We start from the raw sequence: 25,850 nt of genomic DNA, 5'->3' as shown, positions 1-25,850 counted from the left end.
TAGGACAGAGTAGAACTACCCCATAGGATTTCCAAGGCTGTAAATCTTTACAGAAGCAGACTGCCACATCTTTCTCCCTTGGAGTAGCTGGTGGATTAGAACTGCTGACCTTTCAATTAGCAGCCAAGTACTTTAACCACTGTACCACCAGGGCTCCTTGCCTTGGCAATGGGACTGAATTTCGTAATTATGGCCTGAGAACACCATGTGGATTAGTCAGTTCAATTTAATAAACATTCACCTAAGGCAGAAAACAATTCATGCTTTCAGGGTAACGAAGAAAAACACTGATTTTACTCATTATGCCAGTATTTGGGTACCACGTTGATCTGGTAAAAAGTATTTTGTACCCTAGAAATTTCCTTGTGCCTTAATTTACCCAATATTTTGTTTCTCTATATGGTCACAGTGACTTGAGCTATCTAAAAATTGCTTTTAAAAACATTTTAAAATTTAAATGTGATACAATAGTAACGTAACCTGAGTATGACACTTTAAGAGGAACACTGGGAAACTGAAATGTATCCAAATAAGAGTAAAAAGAAGAAGGGACTGAATGAGTTGGGAGAACTTAATAGAGACAAGACTTAAAGGGACTACGAGTATATTCATTCATTCACTCAAGCATTTACTGACCATCTCCTATGCGCCAAGCATCAGGCTGGGAACTGGGAATCCAAAAACAAATATGCTACAGTCACTGCCCTCAAAGAGTACAGAACCTGGGGGACAGAGGTGAATATAACACAATATGCTAAGTGCCACAGTAAAAGCAAACACAGGGGGTTATGAGAATTCACAGACCAGGTACCTAGTGCAGACTGAGGGGTAAGTGATAATCAGGGATGGTTTCCAGAAGGAGGTAACACCTGAGTCCTCAAAGGTGACCAACATTAGCAAGAATGACAGTCAACGAGAGAGCTGAAAGAGGGGAAAAGCAGGAAGGAGGCAGTGGTAGAGGTGAGGGCCCAGCAGTGAGAGAAAACATGCTTCACTAGGGGTCCCATGTATTCTCAGCAAAGCTGGAAGGTCAGGTGGGAAGGGGCAGAATGGCAGGCCAGGAGGTTGGAGTAGACAGAGGGCTGTGGAGGTTACACTTCATTCAAAAGGTTTGAAAATAGGGGAACATCTGTGAAAAGTTTTACATGAGTGAATGATTGACTAAGAACTGTGTACCAGCAAAATCACTGGGTTGCAGTGTGGAGGAAGAACTGAAACGGGACAAGACTGGAGGGAAGAAACTATTAGGAGGCTGTTGCTGTGATCTGAAGTCTGAACTAACTTTGCAGCAACAGGGATGCTGGCAGGCTGACAGACTCCAGAGCTATTCAGAACTGTCAAAGGTGAGGTGGGGCTGAGGAAGGCCCAGAGAGCAATGAAAGATGACTGGCAGCTTTATTAGCAGCCCTAATAGCGCAGTGGTTAAGCACTTAGCTACTAACCAAAAGGTTAGCGGTTCAAACCCACCAGCTGCTCCACAGGAAAAAGATGTGGCAGTCTGCTTCCATAAAGATTTACAGCCTTGGAAACCCTACGGGGCAGTGTCTAGATAATCACTATGAGTCAGAATTGACTCGACAGTGACAGGTTTTAACGGGCAGTTTTATCTGGAGTCAGCAACTGGGTGGATGCGGGAGAATTTAAGAAGATAGAAAATCTAGGAGTAGTAGTGTATTTGGAAGGAAGACAACTGGAAGAGCTATCATCTGGAAGAGGGAACAGGCCAGTTCTAAGGGCTGAACTAAACCTTTATGAGTGAGTGCTGTTGTTAGGTGCCATCAAACTGATTCTAACTCCCAGTGACCCCATGTGACAGAGCAGAACTGCCCCACTGGGTTTTCTAGGCTGTAATCTTTACCAGAGCAGATCAGGAAGTCCCAGCTCTTTCTCTCACAGAACTTCCGGGTGGGCTCAAGTCACCAACCTTTTGCTTAGCAGCTGAGCACTTAACGACCGCACCACCAGGGCTCCTTGAGTGAGTGCTAAAGCGAGACAAATTCCAGTTGATGAAAAAGAATCTTCTAAGATATAGTTATATGAAAACAGAAGTTGCTGCCTTGGGAAGCTGTGCATTCCTGCCACAGGGACCTTCAGAAAGAGGCTGGGTGACCACTTCGTAAGGAATGGGAGTCAAGGAGGTTGGTGCTTTTCCTACTCATTCTTCATACCACAGGCAGAAGATCTTTTAGGAACACAGACCTGGCCTGCCGAATGCCCTCCAATGGCTTACTGCCACACTAAGAAGAAAATTCAAACACTTCTGGGCCTACAAGGCCCCACATGATCTGGCCCCTGTCTCTCCTCTCCTCTCCCTACACCCTCCCCCAACACTGCACCCCTCCCTGTGCTCCAACAAAACTGGTTCCTTACAAACACGCCGAGCTCTTTTTCTACCTCAGCGCCTTCATACGCCCTTGCCCCTGTCAGAAATGCCCTCCTCTGAATCCCGATGTGGCAAGGTCCTTCTCATCCTTCAGGTCTAGAGAGAAATGTCACTCTCCCCAGAAAGCCTTCCCTGAGGACCCAGTCTGAACACATTCCTGCCTCCTAGTGCTTTCTCTCTCTCCACATCCTGCTTGTTTCCTGCATACCACTAACTCTAAGTGCAGTTATTTATACACTCATTTTTTTGTCTGGATGCCCATTAGGTAGCAAGCTCCAGAATATAAGGACTGCATCTGCCTTATTTACCACTGTATCCCCAGTGCATGGCACAGCACTTAAAGAATAGGAGGTACTCAATAAATATTTGTTGATTAATTATCAACATGGGGCACAGGGCACGACTACCCTAAGGCAGCATATTAAAATCACCTGTAGGACTTTTTCCAATTACATTCCTTCCATAACAGGAATCACTATTGGAGCAAACTACCATTACCATTTGGGAGGCTGCAATACCACAGTATCCCTGAGGGAAGATGCCACAGTCAAAAGGCTGAGAACCACCGGATCCAGTGATCTCTGAATTTCTGTCCAACCCGAAGATATTATAATAGTCTATGGATAAACATGGTAATTTTTTAAAATCAAAACTAATTCCCTTATGTTGTTAAACCAAATCTGGGAGAACGCAAAAATGATCCTGCTTCTCTACCTTACCATCTTTTCAACACTATCCTGCTTTTGATACCATGAGGAAATTTGACCTAAAACACCAGGTAAAGTCCTTGTTCTTCCTCAAGGCTCACAGCCAGTCTGTCTAGATAACACCTTTTCCGGGAGCAGTGGTAATAATTAAACGCCCTCCCTTCTTTGTGCTGTGTGTATCAACTGACCCTCAACCCTGAGCCTCCACTCTGCTGGGCCATGGCTCACATGCCCAACAAGCATGGACAGAGAAGCTGTAGAGTATCGCCTGGCAGGGCCAAGCCCTTTACTGAGACCTGAAAGACCTACCTCTCATGACCACAAGGCAGACGATCCACTGGGAGACAACTAAGTTGACTGTATTTTAAGACAGAATAAATTGTTTAAGAAGGAAACACACTTTAAGAGCAGTGTGTTCGTTGCAGGAAAGCTGGTAGGTGAATACACTGATGCCATAATAAAGCAATCAGGGAAGTGGCTTTTGTGGAGGGGACAGCGGAGTAAAGACAGGGTCATAAGGAGAGACTTTAAACTACCTACAGTTGAGCTCCTTTGACAAAAGAACCCAGGCTGTGGGCTGGGTGATGGGCAGGTATTGAAGAAAAAGTAGATGCCTAAACTACATAGCAGCCAGTAAAGGGCTGAACTGGCTACAGCCCTAAACCCAGAAAAGCCTCAGCACAGAACGGAAGGGCTTTTTGGCTTGGTGTTAGCTTTCTAGGCACCAATGCAAATATGCACATATGGAACAATCACCTTTCCAGTATTATCCTCAAGTACGGTAACATGATGCTTACCAGCTCAATAAACAAATGAATAACCAAGATGACCTGGGATTCGATCAGCTTAAGTAGGTGTCCCCTTGTACTTTAGGACCATGATAGTCTTTAAGTTACGCAGCTTCCAGACTTGGAGGAGGAACATGTTGAGAAAGACTCTGTCTTGAAAATCCATTCTAGTATGGGGCAATGGTAGCATGAATTAACAAAAATTATCTTTCTTTGAAAATAGCTTCAATCTCTTGTACCACCTAAAGATACTAGCCAGCAACATGGCAGCTCAACTTAAATTTCACTATTCTACTCTTTCCTTGCCTCTTTCTAGTGAAGATGCCAGTGGATAATGACACCGCCAAAAGATGGACAAGATAAAAATAATAAGCATCATACAATTTACAGACGAGATCATCAAGGCATGAAATAGTCAAAGGCACTGACTTTTCTGTACAATTTAGTGACATAAAGGAAAACCATTTCACAGACCAAAATTAATAGTTTAACATGTCTAATTTCATCTTTCCATATTAGGTCCTTTTTCCTCAGTCAATACGTAACTAGGGTTATCTGTTGTTGTTAGGTGCTGTTGAGTCAATTCTGACTCATAGCGAACGAAATACTGCCCAGTCTTGCGCCATCCTCAAAATCTACAATCTAGCCAGTCAGATTTATTCTAAGCCATATACACATTTTTTTGGTCTTATAGAAAAGAGAGGAATCATCCCACAAGCCTCTTCTCTACCCACCCCCAACTTTGTAGATAATCACGCTCATGGGCACACTTCGCTTGCTTGTTCTCACCTATTGCTTGGCAGTGAATCTGAGACTGCTGGGCTGCTGTGTTGAGAGGGTCCGGCCCGCGTATTCACCTACAAGTAAGAAGGAATCTTGATCAGTCTTGTGTTCTGAGGACACGGTTCCAATTAACCTATAATTTGCCATAAATTTCTCCTTTCACTGTGAAGGTTAATTAGCTTGTTGCTAAACAGGCCCTCGGTTGGAGTCTATTCAGTATATAGGTTACAGAGCCATACAACCCGTATATTACATAATTCTCTATTCCTCTCATTATTCAAATACTTAGTTAAAAAATGCTGAAAAAGGAGAGATAAACAGGAAAAAAAATTAATTAACTGTTCTAGAACATATACAAAAACAACATGCTCAAAAAGTACAGGAAGAATAGATCCAAGGGCTAGTTGTGAACCCCAAGTCATATCCTTCAGCTCTAAAACCAAGCAGAATACAGTAGAATGTTTCTTATTTGCTGAAAAATGAGGCTCAAATAATGGCTGATAAAATGGTCGAGCCTAATACAATGGCCATCTTTTCTTTCAAATGTGAAGCATTAAGCAGAAATCCAGAACGCACAGAATCCAAATACACAGAACAGCGAACAGACATTAAGTGGATACGTGTCCAGCATAAATATATCCAAAGAGGGGGGTGTTCTGGGTACAATATGCTTATGTGTTGAATTAATCAATGAAATGAAGTCTATATTCTCACTCAAATAAATCTTTGTAGAGACCAGTACCTGGGGTCATCCTGAAGAAAATGACCAACAAAGCAATTCCAAATAATAAAAAATACAGCACCCAAACCCCTATATCCAAACGTGTACATATACTGACATACACTGAGCAAATACTACAAGATGGATCTCCTCCATCTCCCATTTAAAAAAAAAAAAAAGAGGATTGCTTGTCAGAGCTTGAGAAAGTGCAGTTTTATTTGACATTTCAATAAGTGGAACACAGCATTACAAATCCATCCAACTTTACTGAAACAATTATTGAAATTCGTACCTTCAGGCCATGTATGTTCCGTTCCCCAGGAGGCTTGCAGGCTGAAACAGTAATTGACTAAATTGTAGAACACATCAGGGCCATTTACAAATTTGCTCAAAATGAATCGTTTAAAAAGAAATGAGGGTGACACCAAAATTAGCAGAGAGAAATGATTGAAAAGTGGCTCCCAGGACCCAAAGTGGGAATTATGAACCAGGGTTTTTAACTTGCAGGAATGAGCATTTATAAATGCAAAGAGCTTTCTGACACTATCACATATAAATTCCAATTTCTGCTTAAAACATAAAAATCAAGTTAACCGGGCTAAAATGATTCAATTCCTTTCATGATTTGGGTTTCTGCAACCCCCCCACTCTATTATCTCACGTATCTGCAATCATTTAAACTACGCTGAAAATATCTACGGTTTGGGGGGTTTGTTTTTGTTTTGTTTTGGTGGGGAAAGAAGGCTAGGGGAGGGTCTTTTTATGCCAAAAAGATGACTAGAGATCCTAAGATGGAATACTCAAGTTGGATGACAAGTCTGCGTAGTCATAAGCAGTATATTAAAATACAGAGATACAGCTAATTTTACTTCATTTCTTCAAAATCTTGACATCTGCTATTACTTAGGTAACATTGAGGCCTAAAGATAAACAAATGCCAGGAAAAAAATAAATGAATTTCCTGACACCACCTTCAATTATAGGTTAGCACTTTTCCAATTCAACACATGCTACTTCATCAAATGTTAAAAATACGAAAGCTTCCTGCCCGTGTTATGGACTGCTTCCATTTGGAAACACAGCGCCCTATAAATTGTATGTTAAAGGGCTAGCAATTTTGATTGATTGTTTGGGGAAGGATGAATTTGATTTTCTAGTTTTTTTTCTCCACTCTCAGAAGTACATGTATTTTTCCTCTCTTTCTGACAACAAATAGAGTAGTTTATTAATAAGACAATATGGATCATAATTACAAACTACATCAGTTGCTTTAAATTTATATATTTCGAGTGTATTTAAATTTATTATGCTGTTTCCCTAGAAAATATGTCTAAACCTTAATAAAGAGTTTTTATTTATCTTTTCTTAAATAAATTATAATTCAGACTCCGAATCTTCTTTCCTTAAAATGGAAATTAATCTTTTTAACAAAATAACAGTCACATACACTTGATGCCTGGTCCTTCAGGGACCATCAATACTTCAGAGTATTTCCTAAGATAATACCTCAGAGTATTTCCACTGAACTAACCAGTGCATTCACAGACTTCATTTAATACAAGAGTGGCTAACCAAGGGATAAGAGACAGCATTAACTGTTATCGCCAACCTTACATTCGCCTCACTCCTCAACTGGCTTCTCATACCTTTAAGACTAGAAATCTAAACAGCATTCAAAAAACCTAGACAAACAGTATTCAGACTTCCTAAAGAGCCAAAAACTACTGTGAAGTTAGTAAACTTTCATACTTACTTAACCTGCCCCTTTTAATTACACAGAGCACCAACGTGCCACTTGAAGTGAGAACATCTGGTGCTGGAACAGAATTGTTTTTTCCTGTCCTTCCCACCTGTTCAGTCTAAACATTTAACATGAGGCCTGACAATGAAATCAAATTTCTGAGGCCTCTAACCAACTAGATTTATCAAAAACCAAACTTGGTGCCACTGAGTTGATTCAGACTCACGATGAACCTATATGTTATAGAGTAGAATTGAGCTCCATGGAGTTTTCTTGGCTGTAATCTTTACAGAAGTGGATGACCTGGCCTTTCTTCCACAGTGCTGCCAGCTGGGTTCAAACAGCCAACCTTTTGATTGTAGCTGAGCACAAATCGTTTGCACCATCCAGGGACCTAACCAACTAGGTAGACTCAGGTGATACACCCAAATTGTGTATACCCTAATTGTATAACTTTGCCTAAATCCTACCTATCTAGATATGTAGGTAAGGAACAATAAACAAAAGACTACGAAGAACTAGAAAGAGTTGTATTAGATCATCCAAACGAAACCACAGAGATTGGGAGATTGAGTTTCCAATATTTTGGAAAATTAAATTTGTCCTGCAAGAAGTGTATTTAATAGACAAGTACTTAATGGGGCCTAGTAAGTTCTGTGCTAAGACTACAGGCGACACTCACATGCCATATATTTTCTTCTTTTAAGTTATCTTCTCCTCACAATGTAATCTTCTCCCCACAATGTACTCGTCTCCCCACCCCTACCAAGTCCTACAAACTACCCCTAAACTAAAAAAATAAACCTGTTGCCTTCAAGTCAGTTCTGACTCATAACACCCCTATAGCACATAGTAGAACTGCCCCACAGGGTTTCCAAGGAGTGGCAGGTGGATGCGAACTGCTGCCCTTTTTGGTTGACAGCAAGCTTTTAACCACTGTGCCATCAGGGTTCCAAACTACCCCTACGCACATTCTATTAATATTTTAACTTAATGCCCTTCCACTTTACGCAAATTATAATTTAAAACAAAATTCTTACTCAGAGTGTATTAACCACTCAGAGGCTGTGCGACTCTGAAGTGACTTAACCTCTCCAAACGTCAATATTCTCATCTATAAAATGGAAGTAATAATACCTAACAGGTAGAATTGTTGGAAGAATTAGAAATGATGCCCATAAAGGACTATTAGTGCCAGAACAGAGCACATGTTTAAAAACGGTGTTATCATGGGAGGGGGCACAATGGTATGGATGGGGGTAGTAAAAGGGGCTGTCCACGAAATGAAAGAAAACAAACAGAACCTGAAAATATTTTGGATGAAGAGAAGTAAATACTTTATCGAAAATGAAAATGAAGATCCATAGTACGGGAACTGTAGTGCCGCAGGACCCTGTACTAGGGTTTGCTACAACAAAGCTATAATGGCAGCTAGTAGGGAAGCAATTTACAGAGAATTTTCAGCTGATAAAAAGAAAGTATTTCTACGGGGGAAACAATTGTGAAAGGTGCCCAAATTCTGCAGAACATTTAGAAACAATCTGCATCCTCATCTTGGCCTGATAAACAGAAATGACATTACTTCTTTTTCTTTCCTTTTTTGGTCTTCAGTCTTCAGGTGCAAGGGAATTGGATTAGTCCTAATCTTTGTTTCAGATACACAGTTATCAGTGGCCCCTGGATGGCTCTTTTTTATTATTTACTAAGCTCTTTAATTAGTCATTAATAATGCAATAAGCATTCACAATCCTGCCAGTAAAGAAGAGCTGCTTTACTCTTGAACTCAGATCTCCTTGTGAACTGGCCTTTGGAGACTTTATCAGTATGAAAAAGAGCCTACTGGTTAATTGGGCCATTCAAACTTCAGAGTTACAGGTAATGAAAGTCTAGAATGTTTAATTGGAAAACTCACACTCTGATTATTTGTACAGTACCAGTTAAGGAAGGTAAGTTTAACTTTTAATTATTTCAATTAAGTTATTTCAATAAGAGTTACTCAGAGAATTTCCTTATCTGTTTCATCAGTTAAAAAACATGGATTCCAAGTGGGGCAATGGATAACAGGTGAAAGACTTAATGGATTTATGTAATTAAACTGTTCTTTTTCACTGTTATTCAAATTTTGAGGGAACATCTATACCAGTTAAACAATCATATCTGATACAAGGCTAGTATCTAAAAGGGAATTATTTGACCAAGTGACTTACCAAGATTCACCCTATCTCCTCAAATTTTTGGAGGCTTGGTAATTGAATTACCATTTATGAGGATTTTCCATTATTTAGAAAAAAAATGCTGCCTGCAAATACCAAGCACCAAACATTCTACCAAAATCTCTCTCCTAAAACTCCTCTGTAAATCTTAGCTTCTTCACCAGCTGAAAGCTTTCTCCTCAATAGACAACTTAGGCCACGATCATGAGCCACAATTCACAAATATTCAGAATTAAAGGCATTCATTTGCCTTGGACTAGAAACCATGTGGACCCCCTAAAGAGTTCTTTAAGCGAATGTAAGTATGTACTTCAGAAACAAAAAAACAATCTAGTTAGTTTAATTTACTCTAGTAAATTAGATATTTTATCTGCCATAACTATAATACAGCCTGCAATCCCCACGATAATGAATACTTTTTTTGTTTTTTCAAATTAAGAGCTAAACATCATGTTATGTGCATTTAAACCTTTGGAAAACATAACTGTTGATGAAACAGTTTACTGAAATAATTATTGTTGATTAGAATTTGTTCAACATTACCTCTTGGAAATATCTGCAGAGGCTCTGTTAACTGTCCATTTACTTGCTGTTCCATTACTGTGGAATAATACTGCAGAGAGATTATAGAAAGAGATTACTCAGTAATGCATGAATACCGGAACAGACACTTACGGGTTGTTTAATTCACAGTACTTTTGAAAATTGCTGGTATACACATATCGGCCTTGAGAATACTTTCTCCCTGTTTGCACATCAAACTGACTATCGTGAATATTCAGGATTGAAAGTCCAGTAAAATGTAACCCCTCAGACTGCCATTTATTTTTAATAGTAAAAATGTTGATTACTATTTGATCTCCAGAAGTATCCTGAAAATGACATGTACTAAAAATGACACAAAATGTATTTCAGTGGAAATTTTTCAAATTGCCTCTTGTTCTTTTTTCCTGGATTTTGCAAAGCAAAGTGAAGAAGTTTCACTTTTGGCCTGGATCAACACACCAGTTAGTTAATCAAACACTACTCACATTTGTGTATAAAATACATACATAATGGAAATCTAAATCAGAGAGACGGTTGAATTAACAAATAAGACACGTGTCATCCAAAGACAACAGGATTGACATGATAAAAAGGTAGCTTTAGCAAACCAAAATAAACATACCTTTTTATGTTTTAGACTTATGAACACACTTTGTGTGTGGTGCCACATTTTTTTAGTATAGTCCAAATTTGACTGTGAAATTCTGAGCCCCCCAAAATAAATGTCTAAGTGAAAAGGCTTCCATGCTCCTTCATGACACAAACCATTCGGCAGGTTTTAGGAGAGTCTGACTCTCAAGTTCCTTAATATGCTAACTGGTGAGCATACACCCACCTAACAGGAAGATGGGGCCTGTGCCTTCTCTTCTTTCAACACCTGACAAACAACAAAGTGATGTTCTTGGTGGAAAAATGCTGCTGATGAAAACAGCTGACTGTGTGTTTTAAGGGCTGTCACGGAGCACAACTCCCCTTTAATACCTACTGTTTCTGTATTAAAGACATGCACATATTGTTTAACTACCACACTTGCAGGAAATTTCTCCTTAATTATTATTAGTTGGCATTCTATACAAGGTTCTTTTTAGAAGATCTATACATGTATATCTTCCTAATACTTTTCTGTACATTAAAATTATTCAAAGATCAAGTTATTTTCAGAAATAAAGGCCAGCTATAAAATTTCACATCATCTTGGGAATCACAAGTTTCCAAGTTTAAGGCACTTCGTCCTAATAACAAAGTAGAGGTGGCTAACTGATAGCTATGGCATGATATAATTATGTCCTGCTCTCCAAGGGCTTTCTAACTGTAGAGGAAACCAGCCCTCTCCTTTCATGGACCTAAAAACTTACATACATACAGCATAAACATGTGTAACATACTTTCTAGAATACACACCAAGGCAAATGTCTTTCAGGAGACTATGTTCCTTAAAACCACAGAAATACAGCACTCGCCATTACTCAAGCAGTGATGACAAGTAAATGAAATATCAATCATGTAGGCTGTCAACCTTTTGGGACAGCAATAACTGTTAACAAGTAGTCTGGAAAAATTGTCCGAAAATGACTTGTCCTCAGCACACAAGTGTTTGAGCTTTCCATGGAAAATTAAGATGCCAGTGGCTATTTGGAACATAGCTCAGGTATTCTTTTTAATGGGAAATTTGCTGGTTATTGATCCACAGCATGTACCCCCTTGCTTCTGGAAGGCTGCAAGCAACTTTCCAATCAGTGGCTGTCAAAAAAATTACTGCCTTTTTATACTGATACAAGACCACAACAACAGTGGTGTTCTCCTATAGCTGATGCTTTTCTTTAATTAACTGCTATGTACAATAGGTTAGTAATTTCAGTTACTACTTCGCCACAGTCCTGGAAACCAAAGCAAATAAAATATCCTCATGCTTTATCTAACAAATTAATTATAGAGGTGTCTGAAAGTGGTGCTTGAGGTAAAGTTTGAAAACAAATAACCTGAAATGTTAAGGGTCAGTACAGGTGCAATGCGTTTTTTTCCTACTATAAAACCTTGCATGCATGAAATTGACCTGTTTTTCAACTTTATTTATTTACCTCATGAGTAAATAAATAAAAATTGTTTCCCTTTCATTTCAGATCTGTGCCAAATCAACTGGCAAACTACAGTTTTGTTATAATTGCAGGGATTTTTTTAAAAATCTATAAATATCTCTGTACTATAATTAACACAGTCCCGGTAATGACATTAAATATGCCACGTAACCATATCTTTAAAGCAAAGTAGTTACGTTTTGCTTTTTGTTTTCTACAATTCTTCTGAATCCAAGGTATATCTTCTCCTGCTGAGATACTGGGTTTGTATTAATTGAGAATCTTGTGTTCCACACAGCAAATAATTCATCACCAAGAACGAACTATAACCAAAATAACCAAACCCGCTGCCACCGAGTCAATTCCGACTTATAGTGCCCTATAGGACAGAGGATAACTGCCCCACAGGATTTCCAAGGCCGTAAATCTTTACGGAAGCAGACTGCCACATCCTTCCCCTGCAGATCCATTGGTAGGTTCAAACCATCTACCTTTTGCTTTAACTACTGCGCCACCAGAGCTCCTGGACATGCTACAAAGGATGGCAGTTAAATCCAAAGTGTTGGCCTACTCTGCACAACTGACCTCTGAGGAGCAAGTCTGACTACAGCTGGGCAGCCCTCAACGAGGTAGCAGGCGTAGGAGCTCAGGCCACTGCTTATGTAGTACTGCCCTAAGGGAGAAGGATAAATGGTAAGGCCATGTGTCAGATCCCCTGGCACAGGGCTGTCCTAATGGGCCACAAAGTCTGGGCTGCCCAGTAAGATGAAGAAGGCATCTGGAGGAGTCTGAGGACTCAAACCCATGAGTCCCATTTTATTAACCATTTTTTTTTTTAACCTCAGTGAGGTATCGCTCACTGGGCCTCAGTTTACTCATTTGGAAATGAAGATGGTGTCTACTCACAGAATCACTGTGACTCACGTGAGAAAACAGGTAAAACAGCACTTAATAAACTGCAAAGTTAGTTTCAGACCCTGATCGTCTCTCTCTCTCTCTGTATATACATATATATAATAACTTATTTTTTGTTGTTGTTGCTGAAAATATACATAACAGAACACACACCAATTCAACAGTCTCTGCATGTACAATTCAGTGACACTGATTACATTCTTCAAGTTGTGCAACCATTCTCACCCTCTTTTCCGAATTGTTCCTCCCCTATTAAAACTCACTGCCCCTAGGGTTCCTATCTAATCTTTCAAATTGCTGTTGTCAATTTGATCCCATCTAGATATCTCTTTAAAGAGCAAGATGTTCAAGTAAGACATTCTTTACTAGTTAAGCTAAACTACTGTTTGGTTGTATGAAGACTTCAGGGGATATTTTTGGTTTAAGGTTTAAAGATTATCTCAGGGTAATAGTTTCAGGGGTCCATCCAGCCTCCATGAGTCCAGTAAGACTGGGTTCCATGAGAATTTTAAATTTTGTTCCATATTTCCCCCCTTTTGATCAGGATTCTGCTATCGAATCTTTGATCAAAACGTTCAGTAATGGTAGCAAGGCACCACCAGTTCTTCTGGTCTCATGGCAAAGGAGGCAGTTGTTCATGGAGGCAATTGGCCACACATTCCATTTCCTCCTTCTCTTTCTGACTCTCCTCCCTCTGTTGCTCCAGGAGAATAGAAACCAATTGTTGTACCTTGAACGGTGTCTTAGAGTATTTTTAATATTCCTCCATTAAAGGGATGTCTCCAATTTTGTTGTAAATAGTGATAAAATAAACAGTGATGACAAAGACTGCTACCAGACAAAAACAAAACGAAAAAGCAAAGAAACAAATTTAAAAAACCCACCTTAAACCTGTGCACCAAGATACTTGACATTGCTCAGAAAGAAAAGTAACAAAGTGATCATTAAAGCATTAATGAGGTCAAATTTACAGTTATCCTAATAACTTCCTTACCCTAATCTCTATAATCCTGTCCTGGCTTCTATTACCCCTAGTAAAGCCCAGCACATAGGAGGTGTTCCACAGATATTTATTGGTTGAAATAGGGTTAAATCCTGATTCTGTCACTTATTAACTCGTGTAATCTTTAGGAAGTCATTTAACCTTATTAAATCTCAGTTTCCTCTGAATGAGAGTAAAAATATCCGCCCTGACTATTATACAGGCTCAAGTATGAGAAATATGTGAGGCCCAAAATCAAAGTGCAGCAACAGAATTAGTAAAGGTACTTTACAAATTGCAACCAATCATTAATAGTTAAGCATTTTTTTTAAACCTCCTAACATTGAAACAATGCTAACCACAGCACTTTCTTCTTTGTAGAAGAGTTCCAGCATTTACAAATAAAAAAATAATTATGTATAAAAAAGTACAAAATATTGCACTCAAACCGAATGCCCCAGCAGTAGTTATAAAGCGTGTTTCCGGCCGGCACCCCTTGCGTCATCCGTTACACGCGGTGACTGCAGCAATGATCGATAAGCTAAACGAGGAAAAGATGAGTCAGTTTTGCGATTGCCAATGGAATCTCCAGCACCATTCTCAGATTAGTTTGAGGCCCACTGAGATGTTCTGCAAGATCCTTAAACAATTTTAATGAGGATGTGACAAAATTTAGCACAGTTATCCAAAAATCTAATTAATTTGAAACAGAGGGCCAGATTCAACAAGGGGATAGCAAGTATAATTTTTGGCTTTGTTTTGTTTGCAAATTTATCAAACAACCTTCATATTTGTTATGAACCTAATTCTAATGCTAACAGCACAATTCAGTCAATAATTACATTTTTTTCTTCGTGGGAATCTGCCATATAAAAAACTTGAGTTCCAAATCAGAAGAGTTTAATTTTATAAGGCATAAGTTCTCTTTAAAAGAGAGATACAGAGAGAAAGAGAAATCATCAACATTTACTGAATACCTACTATGTGCCAGTCTCAGTTCTACGCATTTACATTTCTTCATTTAATTTCTGACAACTCTATTCTGGGAGCATCATCACTGCTACTTCACAGACGAAGCAAACTGCTTATGAGTGGACAAAGAAAAAGAGTTCTTTCATTCTAGTCCACAAATTCAGAACATAAAATATTTTACTATTTGAGTTAAAAGGTAAGTTCTCTCATCTTTCACACAAAACACTGAACTGATTAAACTGGGCTACGGGGTGGGCTGCTGAGATGGTAGAGAGCTCTGGCTTCTTCACTGTAACCCGTGTGGTTTGGGCCAAGACACCTAATCTGTCAAGAGCTTTGGAGGGTCCCAGACAGAGCTATAGAAAAATGTAGAACAGAATTCTAACTCACACACACACACACAAAAAAACAGATTTACTGGCCTGATAGAGACTGGAGAAACCCCAAGAGTATGGCCCCTGGGCACACTTTTAGCTCAGTTATGAAGTCACTCCTGAGGTTCACCCTTCAGCCAAAGATCAGACAGGCCCATAAAACAAAACGAGACTAAAGGGGCACACCAGCCCAGGGGCAAGGACTAGAAGGCACGAGAGACAGGAAAGCTGGTAATAGGGAACTCAAGGTCGAGAAGGGAGAGTGTTGACATGTCATGGGGTTGTTAACCAATGTCATCAAACAATATGTGGACTAACTGTTTAATGAGAAGCTAGTTTGTTCTGTAAACCTTCCTCTCAAGTACAACTAAAAAAAAAAAGAAAAAAAGAGCTTGGGAAGCATGATGCAGCATGGGACAGTGCGAAGAGACCTGAGCTGACTGGTGCCCTGTCCTTCTTCCTTCAGTGACCCTTGTTTTCATCCTACCTCTCTGACCATGTCACTCAGTGTCCTGTAAGTGACTCTTTCCCCATCTCTCCTTTAAATGCTGGAGTTCCCCATGGTTTTTCATCAACCTTCTCTTCTCATTTTATCCTCTCCTTGAGTTACTTCAGCCACTTCAAAGGTTTCCATTGCCAGAGCAGTTATTACGACTCATTAGGAGCTGATGAATCACAAATCTGTATTTCCAGCCAAGATTTCTCTCCTAAGATTCAGAACATACTCAACCAACTGTATGGAGGCTCCTTAAATTCAACAGGTCCAACAACTGAATTCCCTACTCCTCCCACTCCTCCCTCGTGCCCTAAATCTGTCTTCCGCCACCTGGGTTCACTATCTGAGTGAATAACATTACCATGACCTCAGTTCCCAAATTGGGTATCTGGGATTAATTCCGACCATCTCTTTCCCTTTTTTCCCACATTCAGTCAATCACCAGGTCTTATCAACTCTACATCCTCCCCACTTCTCAAGTCTGTGTTGGCTACCACCTTGCTTCAGGCCACCATCATCTTTCACCTGGACAGCTTGAGGTCTTTTTCCTCTAAGTCACCCTCCAGACTGCAGCCAGAGATATGAAATGTGACCATGTCGCTCTCCCTCAAGCTAAGGCCCTCCATGATTTTGCCCTTCCTTCTTTCTCAGCCTTGTCTCATTCCCATACCAGAATGAACCACGACAAGCTCCTCGCAAACGCACCAAACCTTCTGTCATCTCTGAGCCTTTAAGCATGCTGTTTTCTCTGCCCAAAACACCCTTCGCAGTTCCCTTGTCCTAGCTAACTCCACCTAGACACCATCCCCTTTAGGAAACCTTCCCAGTATCCACAAGGCTAGATCAGGTGCTCCCACTTGGCGCTCACAGAACATCTGATGCTTACGCATATTACAGCACTTATCACTCTGCCTAGTGATATTGAACTGATTCCTTCTCTGTCAGTCTCATTGACTAGAATATGTGCTCCATGAGGGCATGAACTGTATATTCGCGGCACCCTCAACACTTAGCACAGTACTTGGCCAAACAACTGCTATGCAATAAAGACTCGCTGTATGAAAGACTGTGTGAATGAGTGAGCAAATCAGTAAGTGAGTGACCTCAGGCCCAGCTCTATGTTTACTAGCTGTGTGACCTTGAGAAAAGCAGGCAATTTTGTTCAAGCCTCGGTATCCTTAGATGTAAGAGTGGGGAAAATGTCTGCCTTGCTCACCTTAGAAAGGTGTTAAAACCAAAAAAACCCATTGCTGTCGAGTCAATTCCGGGCTCATAGTGACCCTATAGGACAGGGTGAAACTGCCCCACAGGGTTTCCAAGGAGCAGCTGGTGGATTAGAACTCCTGCCCTTTTTGGTTAGCAGCCATAGTTCTTAACCACTGTGCCACCAGGGCTCCATAAATGTGTTAGAAAGATCAAAATCAAAGGAGCTGGTATATGGGAAAGCTTCTTCTAAACTACTTGGAATAAATCTTGAAATTGGGCACAGTGCTATGAATCTCCCACCTCCAAGCAACAATAGAATACAAATGTTCGTAACAAAGGATGACACAGATCCTATTAAACAAGATCCTAAGATTTTTTGGTCCAAGTAGAGGTAGAATTTAATTAACTGGTTTACTGAGGCTAAGCCAGTACCTTCTTCCCTTCCCTCAGTTACTGCAGTACTATAAATAATAAGTACAGGGGTGTTGTGAGAAACATTGCTTCTCTTCTGGAAGCTTTTCCAAGGCAGGAGCCATGTTTTGTACATGTTATTATCTCCTATGGTGGAGGTATTAACCTGGCGTCTATATGGGAGGCGGAGCTCCTTTAAAGCCCCTGAAATTACATGTGAAATATTGCATGTATGTGAATTTTCTGGGAAAAGGATAGTTTTCTTCAAATTTTCAAAAGGCCCGTGTCCCCGAAAACATAAGAAAGCACCTCCTTATAATGCCTACTAGCAACGTGTCTCACACATAATAGGTTCTCCACAAATATTCAGGGAAGGAGGTAGGCAGGAACTAATACAGAGGTGGTAACTACTCTCATTGGTCATACCTTCCGCCTTACTGAGCGGCAAGTTTTATGTACAAAGGACAGATCAGGTTTATTTATTGTTCTTCCTTACATTTACAATAGGACGGTTTCCTAAATTTCTCCTTGGCATGCCTTCTACCAGACAACATAATTGGTACAGTATTTCAACTTACAAGAAATATGCAAGCTGTTTTTTTTTCTACTAATGATAACATTTTCAAATTCCTGTTTTGTCAATACTGAAAGCGTATCCCATTATATGTAGCCTGTCAGTAACTACAGCAATAATCAATAAACTAACCTACTACTTGAAGTCCATAGTTAATTTATTAGTTTTCCTGGTGAAGAACCCAACAATCTTAACTTTGTCAAACAGCTATAAATGCAATTACAACACTGCTCAGATGTGTCATCAGTTATAGCTTCTTTCAATTACTTCTACTTTGCATTGAGAGGCTTGTGCTCTGTGATGCCACCCTCTCACAAAGCACAAAATTTTCCCAGCAGTCAAAAATAACATATGACATCAATCTATTTTCAATGCCAAATTAACAGCTACATTTACTTATCTGGCTCCAGGTGCCCTCGCTCCCCAATGACTCATTGCCCATGTCATGAGGTCCCTACAATGTGCACATGTTCTTCCTTAAATGATTCCAGACCGACAGTCCACGTATGGTCGTGGATTGATTGGGTGATGATTAAGAAAATCACAGTGAAAAGTCTTCCAGCAAAAAGGTGAACAGGGAATAACCCTTGGGCCTGTTCATAGGCTAATGTTATTGGGTAAATGTGTTTTATTAATGATTTGGAAGTGGAAAAGACAGCAAGTTGGCCAAGTTTAATGACAGCACTATTTGTTTTGGACAGTAAAACCGTAAAGGACTTTATGAAGCTCCAGATGGTCTACATAGAGGCTTCGGCGGCCAATAACAGATAAAATTCAACTTGGCTAAGTTTAGGATAATGTGCACTGGCAGAAGGATTTTAAACTTGTATTCAGCAGTGGGTCCAAAACTTGTAGGACCCTCTCAGCTGAAGCCTTCAGAGTCATCACCATGGTTAGCTTGGAGCAATGTCTACACTGACCTTTCACCTGATTTCCAGGCTGCAGCAATTCTGCTCGACTTCTAAAGTAGGAGAATTTTAAACAGTAGCTTCAGGGGACCTGCCACTTAAATAAAACAGGACCATCGGGCCACAGAGACAGTAGGCCAAATGGGACATTCCATTATAAATAGACTGGTTTAGTTAGCCAGTTCAAATAGTGCTACTGTTCAACTGCTATTAATAAATAAATAAAGGCAGTGGGAAATGAGTCAAAGATATAACATATAGATAAACAACTTGTTCTGAGTTTTTCAATTACCTCAGTTTATACCTTTTTGGAAACATTATATTTCCTATGTTGATAATTTACCGAATTCCTCTAATTTTACAGGATTGCAGCAAACTTACAACCATCTTTCAGAAATACGTAGAAAATACTCCTCTTGTGGAAACCCTGGTGCGTAGTGGTTAAGTGCTACGGCTGCTAACCAAAGGGTCGGCAGTTCAAATCCACCAGGCACTCCTTGGAAACTCTATGGGGCAGTTCTACTCTGTCCTATAGGGTCGCTATGAGTCAGAATTTACTTGACGGCACTGGGTTTGGTTTTTTTTGTTTGGTTTCTAGAAAAACTGGCCCATAAAAGCACAAAGGCCAACAAGAGCCAACAACTTGCTTATGCCCCACAGCAATCCTACAGCTAGATGCCAATCATTTCCTCTCAGCCCTTGTGCCCTTGGGAGGCAAGAGCCTAGTCACAGCCCCAAAGGGTACCAGCGATGTGACACAGGATCCCAGAGGAGCCAACCCATAGGCTCTGCTCAGCCCTCCCCAGGGAGGGAGCTGAAGTGGCGACAGAGCCACATGATTGACAAAATATCTGTGGCTCAAGGTTGCTGTTCTGGAGTACCCCAGAGTGCCCTGGTGCCAACCTGGCCGAAGTCTTCTTGTATGCATCTTCTCCTGTGTCTTCATGAGCCATATAATAAAATCCTTGTTCTGACAGTATTTTGAACATGTTTCTGCTCCTTGATACCAAACATGCCCCAAGATATTTCACAACAGAAGCTAAATCAGGGGCTACTGGACCAGTCTTGTGGGACAACTTGGTCAACTGGTGTACTACAGTTTATAAAGTCTATGTTCTACATTCTCATTTGGTGAGTAGTGTCTGGGGTCTTAAAAGCTTGCAAATGGCCATCTAATATACAACTATTTGTTTCTACTTGTCTGGAACAAAAGAGAAAGAAGGAAACCAAAGACTCAGAGAAGAAACTAGTCTACAGGACTGCAGTGGATTAATTACTTTTGTGTGTGGCCTTTCTAGCCATGGTCTTTTAACTCCAAGCCAGGTGACTGTGATAGGGTAATTGTGGCCTACCAAAGGGATTGGTCAGTTTTGCCTTAAAAGAGAGCCAATTCCAGAGCAGACAGGGAGAGCCCACTACCACCAAAGGAAAGACCCGCAGCAGAGAGCCACTGGAGACGGTACAGTGGGCTTCCTGGCCCACGGGGCAAGAAAGCTGAGTGCCTTTGGGCAGAGACTGAGGGCCAGGGAAAAGTTCATGCCTGACTCATGAATTTGGGACTTACCAGACTCCACAACTTCATGAGCCACTTCCTTTATATGGTTTGTGAGCTCTGTGATATGTTGCAGGGAATTAGGGAACCCAAAGACAGAAGGGAGAGTACTGAGGCGAGAGGGAATAGCCGATGTCAGAGATGAGAGAGTGGTACAGCAGCTTGGAAAAGTTAGACATTTGGGACATCTTTAACTTCTGCCTCACAGGAACCAGCTTTGTGCCGATCCTTATAAAAGAAATTATTCGTTTAAGGACTAATAGCCTACATGAACCATGGCCTCATCTACCCTGAGAAGAGAAGAACTAGATGGTGCCCCGCTACCACTACTGACCATTCTGGTCAGGACCACAATAGATGGATTCTGATAGAATGGAAGAAAAATGTAGAACAGAACTCAAATTCTTGAAAAGTCCAGACTTACTGGACTGACTGAGACTAGAGGACTCCCAAGACTATCACCCTGAGATACCCTTTAAACTTGGAACTGAAACTACTCCCACAGGTCACCTTTCAGCTAAATAACAGACTGGCTCAAAAAATAATATCACCCATACATACTATGTTCCTTTAAAAAATCATCTATATTACAACAAACAGTCAACATTTATTCTAAAGCAAAGATGAGAAGGTAAAAGAGGCAGGGAAACTAAATTACTGGAAATGGAACAATTAGAACTGAAATAATGAGAATGTTGACACATTGTGAAAAATATAAGCAATGTCAATGAACAATTTGTATAGAAACCATTAAATGAGAACCTAACTTGCTGTGTAAGCTTTCACTGAAAGCACAACAAAATATTAAACTAATAATAAGGGGCTACCTCATTTTTATCACCATTTCAAGGTCATCCAAATGTCCCAGACAACATAGAGAAAGGAGTTAAGGTAAACTGCCTGCGAAAGAAAGTTTTATCCTTTGGGATGAGAAAACAAAACAAAATAATTGTACTTACGACTTGGAGCATGTCCTTATTTGAGTAATTTCCTAAACAATTTATTAATTTCCTTCAGTTTCCCATCCTCATTCTTTTGTTTTCCACCTTGTTGGAAGAATATATTTTTTATATTATCAGCCGTTCATATGAATTGCATTGAATTAGGGAACTAACCATTCACTGAAGGCTCAGCAATTTTCTCACTTGCAAAGTAAAACAAAGTAAGACCTACTTAATATGGGGTATATTTAAAAGCACCAAGTAGAAAATGAGCTTCCAACTTCTTTGTTCCTTAAAGAAAATTGTCTTAATAGCGAAAGCCCCAAGACTGTTAAACATTCATCTTCTAAATGGGCAACAAATTTTGTGGCAAAACAGCCGTGTAGGTAAGAACAAAAAGTTTAAAACTTCAAAGTCCACAGAGTATTTTTCACATTCCTATTCAAATTCAAGGAGCCCTGGTGGTGCAGTGGTTAAGTGCATGGCTGCTAAATGAAAGGTCCACAGTTTGAACCTACCAGCCACTCCACAGGAGAAAGACACGGTTGTCTGTTTCTGTAAAAATTAAAGCCTTGAAAACGCTATGGGGTAGTTCTACTCTGTCATATAGGGTCGCTATAAGTTGAAATCAACTCAACGGCAATGAGTTTTAGGGGTTGGGCCAAACTCAGGAAGACTGATATTCTATTAACAAGCATTGTTTTTTACTATCAGAAAAAAATAACATTTGCAAAGCCTCCTCAGCAGAACCTCAATAGCGGCACTTAAATAGCAATAAAACAATAACGTCACTTAAACCACGAGGAGTACAGCGACTGGGAGTCAGGACACTTGGGTCCATATCCAGGCCTTCCCATTAATGAGCCATGTCATCTCTGACTGAATCTGATCCCAGGAGACCACAACTTCCTTACCTGTAAAATGAAAGAGCTGGACAAGATGACCTCTAAGGGTCCTCTCCAATTCTACTTGAGTAATTGCATGATTTTAGAGGCAATCTCCAAGTTACACATACTAGGATGAAGCTAATCATATCCCAATTTACAAGGTGCTCCAGAGGTCAAGAAGTATTTTCCCTCACGGCACCCAGCATCTAACAAGGTACACTATGGTCAAGTATACCAAAGGGAATACTTACATGCCTCTAAAACACAAGGCCTCTGCCATAAGGGGAGACATTACAGTAGAACGGATTCCATACTATTCTGGCAATGTGGGAAATGGTATTAACAGAGAGAATGAGCAAAATGAAGAAAATTATTCTTTTTAATACTGCACTCTACTCACACAAGCCTCTCAGTACTGAGAGAACTAGGTACAATAAATCCTTTACTAGACATAAGGATTTGGCAGAAACAAATATGAATCCATTTACAAAAGCAAGATGTACTGCTGAGTTTCTTAATGAAAGGTCATCTGAAAGCGGAGGTTAACATTAAAATAGCCCCTTCCTAGAACTAGGCCTCAATGATAGATAAAGCTTCTGATGAACCAATAAGCAAGGGCCAGTCTTGTCAGCTGATGCTCTAAGGAAACGAAGCCGGCGCTACCAGACAACAAATACATAAAGATGTAAGGAGAAAAACAGCACAGCATACTATTTTAGAGCTTTCTAGAAAACGAGAGGGGAAAAAAATGAAATCCCCCCCCAAAATTTTAAGCTACATTATGGGAGTATTTAGCAGGATCCTTTAAATAATTAATTTTTTTTTTTTAAATAATTAGCAATGATCAGGTAGTTTTCAGAATATGTAGGTTGTGTATATATATTTTTTTCCTAATAAAGCATTTCACATTCTAATTAAAAAAATACTTTATGGAGGAATTAAAAAGATACAATAGTGTCAGAGGAAAAGCCATGATCCCAGAAGTGGAATATTCTAACAACATAACTTACAAGAAACTACGCTATAAAAACAGATTGTTGATTAACACAAACTCATAACAAAACGCAGAGAACTATCACAGTGGTGCTGTAATAACACTTGGCTGCTGAATTCTTTCAATACATTAAATATCTCCTTGGAGACCAAATTACTTTACATTTTCTTAAAAGACAATTTATTATAGCTTTGTTTTCTTCTCATTATCTCTTAAAAACATATCTAATGAAGAAAAGAATACAACTTCTAAACTTACATAAAATGCTACTAATGTGTGACAACAGACTTTGGTTTAATACGGTGGTTATCATTTAACAGCACACAACAACATATTGCCATGCCAAATCCTTACTACAATACAATATTCTGTGTGTCACATGTATCAAAAACCACTGTATGCCATTATTATGGCACACATAAAATTAACAGCCTAAGGCTGCTAGCGATTTAAATAATTGATAAGTTTTCAATTAAAAAGGCAACATTTTCAGGTCTAATACAAAAATCTATTTAAATTACTGATAAAACTTAGGCTTGTGTTGGCCCAAGGCCAGAAAATGGTTGTATCCAAGAGGGGAAAAAAAGGTAATTCTGCAAGTTTCAACTCAAATGCTGCAATTTTTTTTTAATTCTCCTGCAGAGATTTAGGCCGTTTGTTCACTTAATATTTATAATCAATGAGGAAGAATGGGAAAACCAATTATAGTAAAAGTGTCTCCAGTTTTGCTTTCTCCCATATTGCTTTTAAAGAAATTCTAAGGCAATCACAAATTCATTAAATTCCACATGAAAAACTAAGCTGATTTTTTTAGGAAATATCTATGTCACCACACCAAGTCCTGAGACAAAGTTTTCCAGAGCCAAAATGAACCTACATAATAAAGACCAATGCAACTTTTTAATAACAGACTGGTAATCGTCAGGATTATCAACCAAAATCTATCGTGAGATTACCTTCAAATGATTCTTTACAGGAAAATTAGAACTCAATGGAATTTCAACAATAAGAAGCAAGAGACGTAAAATGTTTATTCAGAGCCTGACTCTACATAAACAAGGGTACATGAGGTAGGGACTACTGCAACAGACCGGAGGAAAAAAAAATCCCATTTAAGTCATCAATGACTTAACACGTTATTGCTTTCATGTTCATCTTGAAATATTTAGCCCAAACAATTACAAGAGTAGAACTCTACCTTAAGTTAAAACTCTTTGGAGACCTCAGTTTCCCACCTATAAATATTTGTTGAGTGAATTAATGAGAAAACCTGGACCTGGATCAGCAGTAGCCAAACCATAATCCATGGACCAGTCCTAATTCATAAAAAAGGTTTCACCATTCACAGCAAATTAGGAAAAAATAATAATGTAGTGAGACTTACATAAAACTAAATTTACTCACTTAAAAAAAAAATGGTCAACTTTACTTTCAACATTACGTCCTGCCCATTGTTTGAATCTTTAAATGACTCCTTACTATTTTGTCTTTTTAAATAAAATGATGGTAATAGTAATTTTTATTAGTTCATTTATTTTACTAATGTGTTTATTCAGCAAAATTAAAAGTTACCATGCCTATGTCTGTCCCCCAATATAAAAATGAAAAATCGATTAGTTTACAAAATCCCAATATCTAAGAATCAATGAGCTAGACGATCTCTTTCTAGGCTAAAAGTAGCTACCAAGAAGCCTTAGGAGCTATTAATTATAAAGACAATTATATAACTTTAATATTTTCCTACAACAAAAAATAGATAAACACTGAATTTAAGAAAATAAGCTTAAGTTGCAAGGAGGAGATGTTACAAGTATCTCAACTAAGGTACTACATAAACACGAATCACTCGGATTTTAATAATAATTCGCCACAAGCAGATGGGGGAGAAACACTGTAAAACTGTGAATAAGCATTTTTAAGGAGGAGCTGAACTTAAATTCCATGTTCACATTTATACTAGCTCTAAGACCTTGGACAAGCTTTCTAACCATAGCATCCTCACCTAAAAAACAGGGATGGTAGGTAATATGTACCTCAGTGAGCAATTATTAAAAGAAAATAAAATACTTCCAGCATCTAGTATATAGCCAGCACTTAAAAAAAAAAATTAGAAATGGAAATTACTACTATTATCACTATGATCACCCACAGTACTATTTCTCAAAAAGCACAATTTGTCAAATTTTTCCAAAAGTACATTACTGAAAACATACCCTTGTGTATGGTTATGTCATCAAATACATAATGGAAGTACATGTATCAGTTCTTGCAATGGACTTATCTGAGAAAACTAGAACCCATCTTTGCGTGTGTTTTCTAAAAAATTAGCATGTCACGTTCTCAGGAAAGTTAGCCAATCTATCGATTCCAGTGCTAGACCTTTCAGTTTACAATCCTACTCTGCCTTTCAAGGTACTGATGAGCCCAGCTCTAAATTCTCACGACACAAAGACTCCCACAAAAGTTAATGGGAAGTCAATGGGAAATTGACTTTTCCTACTCGGGGCTGGGTGGAAAGCAACGCTCTGTTAATCAAACCATTCTTCTTGTTCTCTTTCCTCCTACCCTAAATTAAAACTATTGGCAAAAAATCACACAGATATTTTTCAGAGTTTTCCTTACAATGAACAATACCCTAGTTTAAGCAGAAGTCTGTCAAAAACCTACAACCTAACTGTTGC

General features: G+C 39.3%; 1 protein-coding gene across 5 annotated transcripts in view; it reads right to left on the bottom strand.

Annotated features, from left to right (window-relative positions):
- The window catches only part of MAP2K5 (mitogen-activated protein kinase kinase 5), a 287,381-nt gene that overhangs the window by 230,340 nt on the left and 31,191 nt on the right, over positions 1 to 25,850 (bottom strand). For all 5 annotated transcript variants that reach the window (XM_049852647.1, XM_049852648.1, XM_049852650.1 and 2 more), the window contains exons 4-6: positions 9,880 to 9,949; positions 5,675 to 5,715; positions 4,668 to 4,735 (exon numbers count right to left, since the gene is read on the bottom strand). In XM_049852647.1, the coding sequence (XP_049708604.1) occupies positions 4,668 to 4,735; positions 5,675 to 5,715; positions 9,880 to 9,949 (179 nt within the window). The remainder of the gene's footprint in view (positions 1 to 4,667; positions 4,736 to 5,674; positions 5,716 to 9,879; positions 9,950 to 25,850) is intronic.

Source organism: Elephas maximus, chromosome 13 (genome assembly GCF_024166365.1).
Source record: "Elephas maximus indicus isolate mEleMax1 chromosome 13, mEleMax1 primary haplotype, whole genome shotgun sequence".
NCBI lineage: Eukaryota > Metazoa > Chordata > Mammalia > Proboscidea > Elephantidae > Elephas > Elephas maximus.
This window is presented reverse-complemented; position numbering and strand designations above follow the sequence as displayed.